The sequence below is a fragment of the Drosophila obscura genome, unplaced genomic scaffold (assembly GCF_018151105.1).
Source record: "Drosophila obscura isolate BZ-5 IFL unplaced genomic scaffold, ASM1815110v1 contig_192, whole genome shotgun sequence".
In the NCBI taxonomy this organism is placed as follows: domain Eukaryota; kingdom Metazoa; phylum Arthropoda; class Insecta; order Diptera; family Drosophilidae; genus Drosophila; species Drosophila obscura.
The window spans coordinates 340,224-355,226 of record NW_024542781.1 but is presented as its reverse complement, the minus strand read 5'-3'; the positions used below and the strand labels follow the sequence as shown (position 1 = coordinate 355,226).

Genomic DNA, 15,003 nt, shown 5'->3' with positions numbered 1-15,003 from the left:
TTCCGACCCCATAAAGTATATATCAGCATCAATAGCCGAGTCGATATAGTCATATAGTCCGTTTGTCCGTCTTGATGAGCGCCGAGATCTCAGAGACTATAAGAGCTACAGCAACCAAATGTTGTTTCCAGACTCATGAGATATCACACAGACGTACATGTAGAATTTACATGTTAGAAGTATAATATACATTTTATATATAGATGTATATAGCAGATGTAGCAACAAAAAGTAAAATGTAAAACTTGTTTAAATTCTACATAAATCATAAGCTCAAAAATTTATTTACTGACTGAGTACGGGTATAAAAGTAGAGTCGCGTCCCCAGAAGCGACTACACGTTCCTTCTCGTTTTTGTTGTTTGTTCTTTGTTGTTTTGATTGCTTGTAATTGTCAATGAATGCACTTTGAGACCAAAGAGGCAGAACCCCAAATCACCATTCGAAAATAGTATTAAATGTATTATGGTATTTTAAGATTTTATTTAACAGACTTAAAAACAACTTAACTTAAGGCGAAATTTTTAAATGAAAACATTTTGATTTGTTCTGGCTCGTAACAAGCGCATTATCAACGAGTTCTTATCGAGACCGTAGATGGAGGTTTGCCCACTTGATTCGGCTAGCGGCTCCTCCGCTGTGTAATCACTGCTCTGGGTGGTCGTTGACAACTCACTTGAGGCTTCCGTTGAAGACGACTCGCTGCTTCCAGCCTCTGTGCTGGACAGATCTTCAGCTATTGTGGCTGAGGATGTGGCTGCATCTGTGCTGACGGAGCTAATGGAGGCAGCAGTAGTAGCAGAAGTCTCCTCCATGATTGCGGTAGTCTCTTCGCTGGCCGCTTCTTCCCATGCCTCTGAAGAGGTGGACATGCTTGCAGGTGCATCTGTTGTGGAAGGAGGATTCGTGGCGGCAGAGGCGGAAGTCAGGGGCGGTGCTGTCGTGGTCTCAATGGGTTCTGGCGTCGATGTGGTGCTGGTTGTGGCGGCAGCGGTGGTCAGCATCAGTCGTAATTGTAGATCTTCATCTTCGTAGACGTTTGTAGCGTTGCCAAGATCCAAATTTAATAGTTCCGTCGAGGCAATGCTCAGCATATGTGGCATCGGCGCAGCTGTGCTTGTGCTGGTGGTCGACGCCTCAAGTGGCTCTGTTTGGGGCAAGGCTGCCAGCGGCCTAACCCATTTATATTGCGGATACTTTTCGCTGTGCGCCTTTTTGAAGGTCGATGGCTTTTTGCTGAAGTAACCCTTGACATTATCGAGAGTCTTGCGCACCAGCCAATTGTCGTTCAAAGACCAATGCCTGGAAGTGGACTCCTCTTCAATGGATCGAGCGACAGCACTGGCTGGCATCTCTATTTTGCGTATCTTGCGATTGTTGAACTCCTCGGATGCTGGCGTTGGTCTAAATGATTTCCTGAACTGCTTGCGCGGCTTGTATGGGTTAATTGGAGCCTTGGTAGTGGGGGGATTGGTCAGTGGTTTTCCCGTGGTGGTGGCATACAGCATACGGGGAATCAGAGCAGATTGCTGACGGCGTTCTGTGGCAGGCACCTTGGGCTTTATCGTTCCCCTGGCCTTTACACACTCGCCTTTGTGGATGATCTGCCAGACTACAAGAAAATCACATTACTCTTATGTCTATGGTCTAGAGTTAAAGACGGGGCACCCACCAATGCTGGGATCCTTGCAACGCACTCGCTCCAGATAGCACTCATTGATGACTGTGTGCTGTACACCATTGCGACTGGCACACACAGGCTGAAAGACCGAAGGGCAGGGCTTGTCGCAGTGCCGGCAGGAGCCGTCGTGTAAAATGGTCCATGCTGTGGATCGTGAAATCAGTAAAGTCCTGCCAAATATCCCCATGTTAGTGCCTTACCGTTGCCGATGCTTTGGCTGTGCTCCATGAGAGCACACACATTCGGGAATGTGCGTCTCTCTCCGTTGAAGCTGCCACACACAGGCTCGTTGCCAAACACGCAGGAGGCCAGCTTCATGGGGCCTTTGGTAGCCATGCCTTTGGGGGTGGTGGTGGCCCTGCCATAGACTCGCCTGAGTTTCGGCGCGGGCACCACATAGGGCCTGCGAGCCGGTAGGGAGTAGCTCTTCTCCATGGTGCCTGTGTTGCTGATGAACTGGGTGTGGAATGTGGAGGGGGCATAGATTTGCACTGCGTCCTCGGGTATCTGGAAGTCTTCCACCTGATTGGACTGCTTACTGGGACTGCGCTTGGTCCGATCCGCATCCAGTTTTGGCTTGGCCCGTGGCTTATATTGGCGACTGTGCTTCATTTTGGTGCTGTCCTCGCCACAAAGTCCCTCGGAAACTATGCGCCAATCTGTCGGACATAAAGGCATAAGTGAGTCAAGTCGGAAACTGGCACACAGCACACCGGGCCACCTACTTCTCTGTGTCTTAATGTTCTCTGCGTTTACCAAGCACTCATTCGAAAATGTAGACTTTACGCCCGCATATACGGCGCACACCGGACGATAGATCCCGGTGCAGGGCACTGGCACTGGCACTGGCACCGGCACCGGCTCCGGCCGCTTGTTCTTGCCCCCGTATGGCGATGTATGCTGGGTCAGAGTCTGCCTGCTGGCCTTGGGACACACGCCCCACCTGTACACCGCCCAGTCGGACTGCGACAAGCACGAAGTGCGCGCCATTTCACACCGATTCCGAAAGGTGCGGCGCTCCCCAGTGTTCGCACTCACCCCGCAGGCGGGCTGATACCCATTCACGCACTGGAAGTCACAATTGGGGTAGCAGTGCCGCAGAGTCACATCATCTGCAGGAAAGAGAAAATAGTTAAAGTCCGCAGGCAGCTTCCGAGTTAGCTGTGGTCCACTCACACAGGGGTGCACCCATGAGGTTGCCCTGCTGGGCCTTTCGCAGTTCACACTCGTTGCTGAACAGGAAGTACATGCCGTTGTCGCGACTCCGTGCGCACATGGGAATGTCATCGTTGTGGCATGTGGATCCGTGATGCAGGCCATTGATCGTGCCAGCGGAAGCCACCGAAATATATATTCCCAAGCAGAGCAGCAGCAGCACTTGCCTTGCATCAGCCATGTTCCTCTAGTTCTGAAACTGTAAGACTCAATACAATCTGAGACGCATCTCGGCCTTATATATGTCAACGCTGTCACGCGCCGCAATCTGGCGCACACTCATGGGGCGGCGGAGTCAGACAAAATGATGTTATCGGACCCCAAAATTCTGCAGACATCAAATTGCGCGATAAACACGCTCGCCCGACCAGACCGAGCTCATGGCATCGGAATCGGCATCAATTCAGAACAAAATTTGTCAGTCAGCCCGATAGATTCTTCGATTGTTCTCGCTCTAATGATAGCGGATCCCCCTGCCCCCCTCCCCACACCATGCTTTGTCAATTAGATGCAACTCTTTATTGTGGCTTTGATTGCAGCGCTCCAACTGCCGCTCCTCTCCGCCTGCTCTGCTCCGGGCTGCTGGGTGCTGTGTGGCGTGATACGTGATATTCGGTTGATTTCGGAAAAGCCACCAGATAAGCCCCAGCCAGCCAAACTTGGCATTTGCATTGATTGTGCGGTTGCTGCTGCAACAGTTCTGCCAAAACTTTATAGTTATTATCTGTATCTTTTCCGCACTTCTCTAAGCTGATAATGCGCCCCAACGCCAGCGGGGAGGGGCTTTACAGAACCACCCCACCCAGCAGCTATTTGGCATCTTTTATTATTTGCGCACAATAATTTCTTTGTTGGCCATAGACTGTTTGTCATTTTGTTCTTTTGAATGAATCAGAAAACTTTGACTATCAGTAGAGGAAATTCTTTAATATTCGTCTCTGCCTGACACTCAGATAAAAATGTGAAAAATTCCCAAACCATTAAGAAACTCTGCATGAAATAATTATTACATAAAAAGAGTGCCGAAAATCATTTGCATCAGATTGCTGATTTTTTATTCCATTAAATGTTTGAAACTTGTTCAACCACAAATCGAATTCTTCGTGTACTTTATTTATTTAATTATTTAATTGTGGAGAACATTGCCAACATTTCTGCTAATTTGTGTTCTGACGGTTCTCGAGCGCAACCCCATGGCTAATCTGGGCAAATGATCGGCTACGTTTGTCAGTTGGCTTCCCCCCAGGCAGTCTCCAGTGGTATAACGTCACAGTCACGCGCAGGCGTCATGCTGCTCCCCTCCCCGCGCACCCTCTGCCTTTGTAGGCCAATTGGTAATATTCGCGAAGCGGGCAGAAACTTCTTCGCCACTAATGACAAACAATTTGGAAGTGGAAATAGAAACAGACACAGAAACGGCCGCTAAAATTACAAAATCTAATAACGCGCGGCTAATGCAATCGGGTGAAAGAAAGAAAGCAAACCAAGCTCAGGAGTTGCTGAATGACTGAAGAGAGAGAGAGAGTGGTAGAGCCAGTGCTGAATGCGGCTGGAGAAATGGGCTTAACAGAGAGAAACACTGCAAGAGAGTGTCTTGGCAGGTGCTGTGTGAGAGAGCCACGATCACTCGACTCTGGCTGCTCAGTTGGCCGCTGGCTGCAAGAAACAGTCGGGCCAGTCTAACGACAAGAGCTGAAGCATAAAGACATGCGACGTCGGGTGCAACGTCCGTTTAAGTCAGAGCCAGAGTCAGAGTCAGAGTCATTGAACGCAAACAAATAATAATAAGCAAAGCCTGCAACTCAGACCAGAAGACTACCCAGACTGAAAAGTCAGCCGCGTGTTACATAGCGCCCCTTCCGTCCGTACACATAATCATGGTGGTCGCCACGCCCCCAACCACAACAACGGGAGTAGGAGGAGGCAACAGCAAGCAGCAGGTGGCAATGGCAGTGGCAGTGGCAGCAATCCGGGAAACTGCTACATGGATCAGTACCAGAAGTATGCCACACACTGCGAACGAGCGGACAGCGGGAACGGAAGCGATCTGGAGAGCAACGGCATTCCGGCCAAGCCAGCCTCGCTGCTGACCGACGACAGCGAGGAGAGTGGTCCCTCCTCCCTGGGCAGCGACTCGCTCAACTGCAGCAGCACGGAGTACGTGCGTCAGGCGGCCTCCCAGCCCAGCGGCCAGCTGCAGCTGCAGCGGCAGCGCCAGAAATCGATACGCATGCTGGGATCCCTGGGCTCCCTGCTGCCGGACTCTCTGCTGCGGGACATACGGGATCGGCGCAGTGCGGAGGAGTACGTGGTCCAGTACACGGGCAACGTCGATACCCAGGCCGATGTCGATGCCAACGCCAACGCCGAGGTCAAGGACAAGCCAATGCCAGCGAGCAAGAAGTCGTTGCGCCTGTCGCGCGAGTCGCTGAGCGAGGAGAAAATCGAGGAGCTGCGTGCGGCCGTGGAGAGAGCCAACTTTGTGCAAACCGGTGAGGAGTCGTTGGACAGCATTGAGGCCGCCTCGCAATCTCTGCCAGTGACCAGCAACATCCACAGCCACACCAATGGCAGGGGCAGGGGCAGCAACAGCAGCAGCAGCAGCAACATCAACTACAAATATGCAGACGACCAATACTACAGCTTTCACATTAACGAGCACGAGAACTTTAGCAGCTTCGCGCGTCACGGCGACGAGTCGGAGATGGCCGCAAGCCTAACGGAACAGCAAGATCTCTTCGCCGGCTACCGGGATGTGCGATGCAGCACCAGCTCCACCCAGTCCACCATTCGCTCGGCCAAGGGAACGGTGCGAGGCGTCAAGAATCGTGTGCGCAATGGAATAGCCACGTTCTTGCAGCTCCAGCAGCAGCCCAATGCCAAGGTGAGTCGAGGTCGAATGAACACGAACCACAACACACACACACACACACACATGATGAATATGGACATGAATATGCAGGGGAATTGAGACATTCAGGTATTCAGGTATTCAGTTATTCAGAGTTATTCAGTTCCCACGGTGTCGACGTCAACGTTTGCATGATTGCCCACCACCATTGAGTCATCTGCACGGCCCGGCCAAGCCCGCCCAAATTATGCAATCCCTGCCTTGTCTGCCTCGTCCAGAGAAAGTGCTATCCAACAATTGAAGATGCCGATATGTGGTGTGTGCTGTGTGCTGTGTGGACTTCGAGCTGCTTTTCAATATCTTTCACATTTCGTATTGGCGTCTCACAACCCGCTCATTTTACCCGTAATCTAATGAGCAACTGTGATTCCCCTCCCCATCCCAACCATCCAGCCTGCCTGTCTGCCTGTCTCGTTGCCACCACATACGAGCTAGCTGCGCTTTCAACGTTTCTTCGCTCAGTTTCTTCTTCAATTATAATGAAAAACCGTTATTTTGTGCTCTGCGGTGCTGTGCTGTCGCTGTCGTTGTCGTTTTGTATGCGCTTAGCGCGCGTTTACAACTTGCTCGGATAGCGCTTTGGCTTATTCCAGATATCGGCCAGGCTCGATGAGGTTCAACTTTTACGTTTCCATGCGTCTGTCTGCTCTTTCCCAGAGCTTGTGGGTAGTTTTGGATGCTTTGTTTTCGGGTTGGGCTCACAACTAATCGCTGCTAATGATGGGCGGTTGGGCGGGGTGGGACAGTTGGGGCGCTGAAACAACAGCTAGCCAACAGCCAACGGTGCTGAATGGAATTGTCATCGTAAAAGTTGATTTCACTGAGGCGTGTTCTGGGAACTAGTTTTGCATAAAACGATCATTAATTGTTGATGAAGAAATCGCTTGATAGATCACAGATATCGCAGATTTATGTTTATTCTTGGAAAGAGCTTTCTATGTAGCAACTGCCGAAGTTTCTTATTAAAATAGCAACAATTTGGTATTTCCCTCGCTCTTAATGTCGCTGATCGGCAACACTGAAGATTGAACTCGTTTCCCTTTGATGGATCAACACTCGACCATTTTTCCGGCTGCTTACGCGCTTTTCCCCCATTTCTTATTATCAACGATGACTCGAGTAGAAATCTTTTCTGCTCCGGCAATCGTCCATAAATACATTTTCGGCTTGGAGTTGCTTTTTTTTATTTTTATTTTTATGCTTTTTAATTTTTATTAGTCTGGCTGGCTGCTCTGGCTTCTCCCCTCCCATAAAAAGCGACTTAGAAATTTCCCTTTATCTAATTTAATGAACAGATTTTAGATCAGTTTAATTGTTTTGTTTGTGGCTGTGGCAGCGACTGTGGCAGCGTCTGTGGCTTTCTTGCTTTTCACTTTCTGAGCCATGGAGCAAGACTTGATGAATTGACGGAATGGAGGCTGGCCCGCCTTCGACCGACAGTCGAGAAACAACAACGGATTGGCATAAATTAACTACATGCTAAATGAATAGATATGTTTTATGGCCTTATAGCGGCTCACATGCAAATTAGTCAGCCAGATACTCAGACACTCGGCTGAAGGAAGCCGATTCAGAGACCAACAATGGGAAAAGTGAGATGCTGCTAATTATAATGCAGCTGGCATTCCATTCCATTCCACTCGCGTATGCAGAGCAGTCAAAAATCGAAAGTGAAAATCTGACTTGGCATTGTTTATTTCGTGGCCGAAGCCCTTCAGCGCTTGAAGCCATAATTAGAGCAATCGACAGCGCTGGCATTCAGTTAATTTTTGATGGCTACAAATTGGAGGTGTTTGCACACATCGAAACACACAACTCACAACTCACTTTGTCACCTTCGAGAAGCATCAGCCGCAACAACAGCCTCATGGGTTGAGGCATCATTGGCATTAGCCTCTATCTCGATGTGTGTTGCTCAACTCTTCGATTGGCAATCACTCTGCGGCGACTGCTGCTCGCTGCTGGCTATTGGCCATACAAGTGACCTGCTTTCTCTTTTGTCCATTAATATGTAGCAGCGCGCCGACTTGTTGCTGTGGCCCATGCGGCTGCTGCTGCTGCTGCTGCTGTTGCTTCTGAGGCGACTGCGACGACTGCAGCTCGACAAAAGTCGCGGCGAGGTTAGACGTGCAAATCACGTGTGGTAATTGTTAATTGCCGGTGTGTTTATGTTTTTGGCAATTCAAATTATAGACGAGAGTTGACATTGAACCACTGTCGACAACAGTCCATGGGCTGGTAGCTGGGCCCCTCAATGGGTGTTTAGTTTTCTCCGTCAACCACAGCCACTGCATCAATGCACCAACTGCAGTGCAGTGCAGTGCCAGAGCCAGAGCCAGAGACATACGGGCTGACAATTGCCTGAAATTGAATTGGAAAAAACAGCTTAGCGACGCTCACTCCGGCTCCAGAGTTGACTTTCCATTTGACCGCAGCTCGTTTTGTTGTTTGTTGGATGTTTGGTTGTTTGGTTGTTGTTTATTGTTGATTTGGTTCGTGCTGCGTGGCTTTTAACTTTTTTTTCTTGATTTTGTTTTTGATTTTGTCATGAAATATTTCTCTCGCTTTTGTCGCTGACAACGGCACATGCAGCTGCACTTTGTCGCTGTCTCTCTATCTGCATCTCCACGGCACAGCCTCTGTGCCTGTCCCCTCTATCTCACCCTCTCTCCCTCTCTCTCTCCGTTTGCATTTCTTTTCATTCGCCTGCTTATTAATTTTCTTTCTTTCTATTGCAATGCAAATTCTCGTCACACCGGTTTGGGGATGCTGCTGCAGTGCCGTCCCCAAGCCACACATCGACCCCACGCTGCCTCTGCATAGTTCATTGATACCTGATACTCTGTCCGCACGCTCCGGTCCGACTCCGTTCGGTTCGGCTCGGTTCGGCTCGGTTCATTAGCCAAAGCAGACGCCACCAAAGTTGGCCAACTAACGGAAATGTTAATTGTCAAATGAAATGAACGAACCCCCCTGAGCCGAACCGGTTCAGGCTTACAAAATAAGACATCATAAATTGTCGGGAAAACATTCCAGATTTCCATTGTACGCGTACGCGTATGTGTCTGTCTCTGTCTCCATCTCTCAGTTTGCCTGTCGATTGCCTAGCAGTTTTCCTATTATTGCTTAATTGTATTGATTAATAGGATTTTGAGTGACATGCAGAGTTGGCTGGTGGCTGCTGACTGCTGGCTGCTGACTGTTAGCTATTGGTTACGTGACTCCAAGCTAATGAACCCAACGGCTTGAGTGTAGAGTGTGCTGCAGATTGTAGTTTTCCATGCATGAGTGCTGCCGCCACAAGACCCAACCAGTTCTCCCGAATTACATTCCTGTTTGCTTGGTCTCTTGCAACCCACCAAGACCTGATTTCTATTTAATTCTTGCATCAGTCCATGCAATTGAATAGAAGTTTTGCATCATTAGGCTGTAGTGTAGTCCTCAGAGTTTTTCCCCCGCCAGTGCCAGTGCCAGTGCCAGTGCCAGTGTCCACTGTCCATTGGAATTGCCTTTAGATTGAAATCGATTGTCTGTAATAATCTATCGCAGCTTAGAGTCGATTCTTCCGCGTTTGTCCGCTTTTGTCTGGCCTGGCCTGGTCTGGCCTGGCCTTCATCCACACAAACCAGAGACCCAATTTGGTCATGCCGTTCTTGCATGACCATGACAAACACTCAAATCCGCGCTCTGTGGCGAATGTTGTGCCAATTTCCAGTTTTTGGTGGCCTGCTTTTGGCACAGCCGACCCAGTCAACACAGCTCGACAATAACCAGAACTCGAACTAATCTCTTGCTATTTTTCCACCTCTTCTCCACCCACAGTGCTACAAAGAGAAAGACCTGGGCAAAGTGGTGCTGTACACCACCAGCATGGGCATTATACGGGACACCTACACGAAATGTGCCAATGTCAAGCAGATTCTGCGCACTCTGCTGATCAAGTTCGAGGAGCGGGACGTCTTCATGAGCGTCGAGTACCAGGCGGAGATGCGCCAGCGCATGCAGACCGCCCATGTCCGAGTGCCCCAGCTGTATGTCGAGGGGCAGCACATCGGCGACGCGGAAACGGTGGAGCGGTTGAACGAGTCCGGCGAGCTGCGCCAGCTACTGAAGCCGTACAAGTCCATTTCCAGCACCTACACCTGCCAGACCTGCGGCGGCTACCGCCTGCTGCCCTGTCCCTCCTGCAATGGGTCCAAGAAGTCCGTGCATCGGAATCACTTTACGGCCGAGTTCGTGGCCCTCAAATGCATGAACTGCGACGAGGTAGGCCTGGTCAAGTGCCACAACTGCTGAGGAGAGCTCTGGACTGGACGGGACTCGAGTGCGGACTGTCTGTATAGCTCATCAGTGTTTCTGCATTTTATATCCGCTCAGCCTATATATTATTTGTGTGTAAGTCCAGCTAATCGTAAGCCCTGTTAAGCTTAGTCAACAATTAACAACAAGCAGCATATTCTATATCTAAGTAGTAAATAGTTAAAAAAAAAACAGAAACAAATCCTTCTTGTGTGTTTTATTTTTTGTATTTCAGTGGGAAAGGGCAATCAATATTTGACTGCAGATAACTTTTCGTTTTTCCGAATGTTTTGCAATATCATCAATTATGCTTGCACGCTCAATTTTTCATTAATTTTCCATTGAACCGCAAAGTATGCAGAACTTCCATGAAATTGATCATGCCATGTGCCTGCCTCTTGATTATTTAGCTAAACTATAAATTAATTTGGCTAATTTGCTGATTGAATAGCATACTTTTTGGCTTATGGGCAAATAGGGCATATGATTTGAGTGGAATGGAATATTATTTTGGAAGGAGGAAAAAGGGTTTAATGCACGTTTCATCTGGCTAACAACATCATCAGCCCGACCATTATTATTTGGCGTCTGTGAAAGTGAATTATGGACCAACTTAAGCACAGTAGCACCCAAAACTATGCCACCACAATGCGGGCCAAGCTGAGACAGAAGCAGAGTGTATATATTTCAGGAAATAGTTAAATATTATGGAGGGGCAGGGACATGTAACTATTTACATATAGTATGTACGAGTGTATCGGTGTACGTGTACGTGTGTACGGGTAAGTAAGCTTCAACTCCGCCATGATTGCTTTCCACTCTCTGGTCCTCCTCCTGCATCTATTCCATTCCCTGTCCTGGCCCTTGGCAATTATGTAAACCGACCGACTTCTCTCTCTCTCTCTCTCTGAGCCACACCGACCATGCAATTTTCTCGCGCCATTTAATTTTTGTCGGCCTGCCCCTGCTCGAGCCGGCAGGGAAAAGGGCGGTGCAGGAGGTCTACGTTTGCCTTTCTGCCAGTTAGCCAGTCAGCCTGGCTCCAACCATTTGCCGTTGCCATTTGCTTTTGGTGTCTTTGTTAGTTATTGTTATGGCCCCTTTTAATGTTATTTTCCACTTGGCTCACACTTTTGTTAACATGCCACCCTCACGCACTGAGCCACCAAGCCACCAAGCAGCCAGCAGCCAGCCAGCAACCAAACTGACCAACCGAACTGACCAGCAAAAAAAAAATCCAGCCAAACCCTTTCATAGCCTCTTCAGACTCTGACTCAGTCTCAGCTTCAGCATCAGAATCAGAAGCAGTAGTTCGCCGAGGCATGGCTGGCTGAAATTGTTGTGTTTCCGCTGCCTGACTGGCCCCCAGATCGTTAAATTCACAGGCGGCTACATTGTAATTACCAAGTGGAGTCATGGAGCCACCGAGCGACCGACCCACCAAGCGACCCGTCGAGCTGCTGGCCCAAATCCTCAGCCAAGGCGGCTTGATTTATGTGCCAACAGCGGCGTCGTCATACGCAATTTTTCATAAACAATTTGGCACAATAACACACAATATTCCAAGGGGTTGTGCTCGGATTGGAGTTCTGTTCGGCCGGGCTTTGGGTTTTGGGGTCGTGGTCGGAGTCCGTGGTCCGTGGTCGGAGTCCGTGGAGTTGTGGAGCCGAGAACTGAGAGTGAGGAGCCACCGAAAATATTAAAATATATATGGTAAATACCGGTAATGCTGGCAAACGGTGGCGTCATGTGAGTGTCGGCTGGTGGCCACACAGCTGGATGGAACGACAGCCCAACGTATAGCACGACGGTATGCGATGGGAGACCTGGGGAGACCCTGTCCCTCTCCCTGTCCTGTCCTGTCCTGTCGCTCTGCATTTGAGTCGAGTTCCGTTGTGCCACATAATGGCAGCTGGTCGCCTGGCAGTTAAGCCAAGACCAGGACAGAGCAGAGCACTGCTGGTCCCCGACCCCGTACCCCGTACCCGTACCTGTTCCAGGCATTGCCATGAATCGCTGGCATTGTTAACTTTATCCGCGGTAATTAGTTTATGCGCGCAATTTCATGTGCAATTTGGTCATTAAACATTTTTTGTGCCCTCTCTCTCTCTCTCTGACTCTCTGTGGCTGTCTGTGTGTGTGTGTGCAGTATTATTTTGGCATTTTGAGAGTCTGTGGCGCGGCCCGGAAATATTGTGCGAGCATCTGAAAACGAAAGCGCTCGCTCCCCAGTGCTGCTGCATACTCTCGGGCGCAGGTGTGTTCGGGAGCTCTGGCTCACTATAAATTAGTGTGTCAAGCGGATGGCAGAGCATCGCTCCCAATTGGCGACAAATAAAATTAGCCACACATTATGTTTTTGGCAAAAACTTTCAAATTGTTTTGGCCCTGCCTCCGGCCACGAAGCAACTGAACCGTACCGCATTGCCATGCCCACAGCTAGCCCACAGTCAGCTCATTACACTGTTGTGCTGTTCCCGACGAATCGGGTGGGCTACAAATCACGGCCAGCTACTCAACGGATTATTAAGTGAAAATTATGGCACTCCAAAGGCTCATAAAGCATTTACAATGCTGCTGGGTGGGGGCAGCAGCGGCAGCGGCATCGCCGGCGCGGTTAGTTACATTTTTTATTGTCATTTGGCTGGGCGTAGCCCTAACCCATTTGCCGGTTGTCTGCCATAAAACTAACATAGCTCACATTATGGAACAGTTGGGCCAGGCCACCAGTCTAAGCGGACTCCCAGCGCCAGGGCCACGTAGAGGAAGCTAGCTGGCCAGAGCCGTCTTTGCGCTGCTCTCTGCTCTGAGTGTGTGCATAAGTTTTAATCTGGCTTCGTTACAATCAGCTAGATCCTGCGATTCTGCAGTTGTTTGAAGTAAAAAAGTATGTGGCAGGCGATACAATAATGTCTTCCTAAACTGAAGAAGAAATACTCTTTCCTTTAGCAAGTAATGTTGGAGGATAATAAACTTAATTTAGGATTATAAATTATAAGATGTTAAAGTAGTCAATGTCAATCTTCTTGTCGTAGTTTTTATGCACTACCAACTCGATTAATTAGTGAATATTCACTACCTTTTAGTTGGTGGCACAGCAAAAAAAAAAAGCAAAGTGCATAACAATTCGAGAGTAAATGCGCCTTGAGCAGTAAATAAAATAAAAGGGCAAAGTGCGGCCGAGAGATAGCAAAAGTAAGCAAAGAATTGATTAAAATTTACGGATGTGCTCCCCGCCCTCGCACACATGTGTGCACCACACCATATGTACAACGAGTATGTACGATAAAGATATATCACACCGACAGCCATCCGCTTTTATCGAAAGTTCGGCTTTCGCCTCCTTGTGGACCGATGGGTGATGGGTGTTGGGTGATGGGCGGGCGGGTTGAACAACATTTTGATTAAATTATTTTAATGGCAAGTGCGAGATATATGGTAAATATATGCGCTGGATCTATCGCTGTCTCATCTTGTTCTACTTGTGCAGCAGCAGCCAATTAATTCAGCTGCGAACTATTAAAGCACACACTGGGCGCTCATAAATTGAGGCACGGTTGGGTAGGTGGTGGCGGCAGAAACAGAACCAAAACCAAAACCAGGAAGAGGATCCAGGGCACAAATGGCGGCAGCAGCAGCAGCATCAGCATCAGCAACAGAACATCATGAACCAATTCTCCAGAGTGAGCTGTAAATGACTGAATATTTCATAGACGCGAATCCGAATAAATGCAGAGATGCAAAGGCGCTGCCAGAACAGCTGAAGTTCGGCTGTATTAGCTAAGCAAGCAGCTGATGGACGGCACGGGCTTGGGTACGGATTTGCCAGAGTCACTTTGGTGCTTTCCTATATTCCCCACTTATTTTTCTTTTTTTTCTTTTTTTTTTTGTTGTGTGCTGCGTTGGGTTGGGCCATGGGCACCTGCCCGCATAAAGCGTCTCAGCACTGTCTCTCCCAGAAGCAATTCCTATCGCTGCTAGTAGCTCTTGCCTGGTCCCCTATTTTCCTGTCGTTCTCCGCTCTTCGTGCACTGCTTGCTGCTCTGACTGACTGGTAAATATTTATTGAACACGATTCGCTCGTTAGGCGGACGCAGCACACACATCGAGAGAGGAGTCGGCGTCGGAGTCGGAGTCCCTCATGTCTGTTGCTCTGTCTCGCATATTCGTTTTTCACTTTGATTCATTCTGTAGCATTTTTCAATTTCTTTGTATGCTACGTATACCCTAACCAACGAATGCTCTAGCTTTGCCGACAGCCTGTGTGTGTAGCCGTTGCCTGAAAGAAGGGCCACTTAAACTTAATGATAATGATGGGAAGTAATCTCACATTAGAAGCTCAACTTCCGCAAAAGAACTTATACTGCCAGGCGGGGGAGAGTATCATGGCTCGGACCAATTGGAAACGGAATTTTCTCTGCTGGATTTCTGCTCTTGATTCTTATCTGGGACGCTATGGGCGCCTGGGCGAGCGATCTGTGTGCAAATTTTCATCTGTCCTCGTGTGTGTGTGTGGATGTGAGATGTGTGTTCTGTCCCAGGAGTGTGTGTGGATGTGTTAGTTTTAAATTTCGGCTTAGCCTGGCCGCCGGCTCAATAGGCCAGGCAGAAAGAAGCAGTTAATAAAATCCCTTGACACGAAGGCGTTTACATAAGCTTTTAGCAAATAATTGAGTGTGCGTGCCTTTGTTGCTGTTGCTGTTGCTGCTGCTGCTGCTGCTTCTGTTGTTGTTGTTGGTGCCGCTTGCACGTGTATCGTGCGATTGGGAAAATTGCTAGGATTGAATACACGCCCAGTCCCCGAGTCCCCCGAGGAACTCAACTAAATCTAAACCTAAACCCAAGCCCCAGCACTGGGTCTTGGGTTACGGTCTCTGTTTCATTTCCACAGTTCGAAA

At 49.0% G+C, this 15,003-nt stretch overlaps 2 protein-coding genes across 2 annotated transcripts; one reads left to right on the top strand and one right to left on the bottom strand.

Annotated features, from left to right (window-relative positions):
* Positions 1-477: 477 nt before the first annotated feature.
* LOC111081076 lies at positions 478-3,091 on the bottom strand. The gene is made up of 5 exons (XM_022377010.2): positions 2,857-3,091; positions 2,406-2,792; positions 1,881-2,339; positions 1,672-1,824; positions 478-1,611 (listed from the first exon to the last, which is right to left on the bottom strand). Exons 1-5 carry the CDS (start codon positions 3,074-3,076, stop codon positions 524-526), a joined length of 2,307 nt encoding a protein of 768 aa, XP_022232702.2. The 5' UTR covers positions 3,077-3,091; the 3' UTR covers positions 478-523.
* A 1,742-nt stretch (positions 3,092-4,833) lies between these two features.
* LOC111081072 (glutaredoxin domain-containing cysteine-rich protein CG31559) lies at positions 4,834-10,291 on the top strand. The gene is made up of 2 exons (XM_022377000.2): positions 4,834-5,779; positions 9,629-10,291. The coding sequence occupies exons 1-2, from the start codon at positions 4,880-4,882 to the stop codon at positions 10,100-10,102; spliced, it is 1,374 nt and encodes a 457-aa protein (XP_022232692.2). The 5' UTR covers positions 4,834-4,879; the 3' UTR covers positions 10,103-10,291.
* The last annotated feature ends 4,712 nt before the right edge of the window (positions 10,292-15,003 follow it).

What these genes read in the sequence shown, in the direction of transcription:
- LOC111081072 (XM_022377000.2), top strand. Translation starts at nt 4,880, where the DNA reads ATGGATCAGTACCAGAAGTATGCCACACACTGCGAACGAGCGGACAGC. An exon ending in AGCAGCAGCCCAATGCCAAG is followed by an intron (nt 5,780 to 9,628) that starts GTGAGTCGAGGT and finishes CTCCACCCACAG; the next exon opens with TGCTACAAAGAGAAAGACCT.
- LOC111081076 (XM_022377010.2), bottom strand. Translation starts at nt 3,076, where the DNA reads ATGGCTGATGCAAGGCAAGTGCTGCTGCTGCTCTGCTTGGGAATATAT. An exon ending in GAACATTAAGACACAGAGAA is followed by an intron (nt 2,340 to 2,405) that starts GTAGGTGGCCCG and finishes TATGTCCGACAG; the next exon opens with ATTGGCGCATAGTTTCCGAG. An exon ending in TTGCAAGGATCCCAGCATTG is followed by an intron (nt 1,612 to 1,671) that starts GTGGGTGCCCCG and finishes ATTTTCTTGTAG; the next exon opens with TCTGGCAGATCATCCACAAA.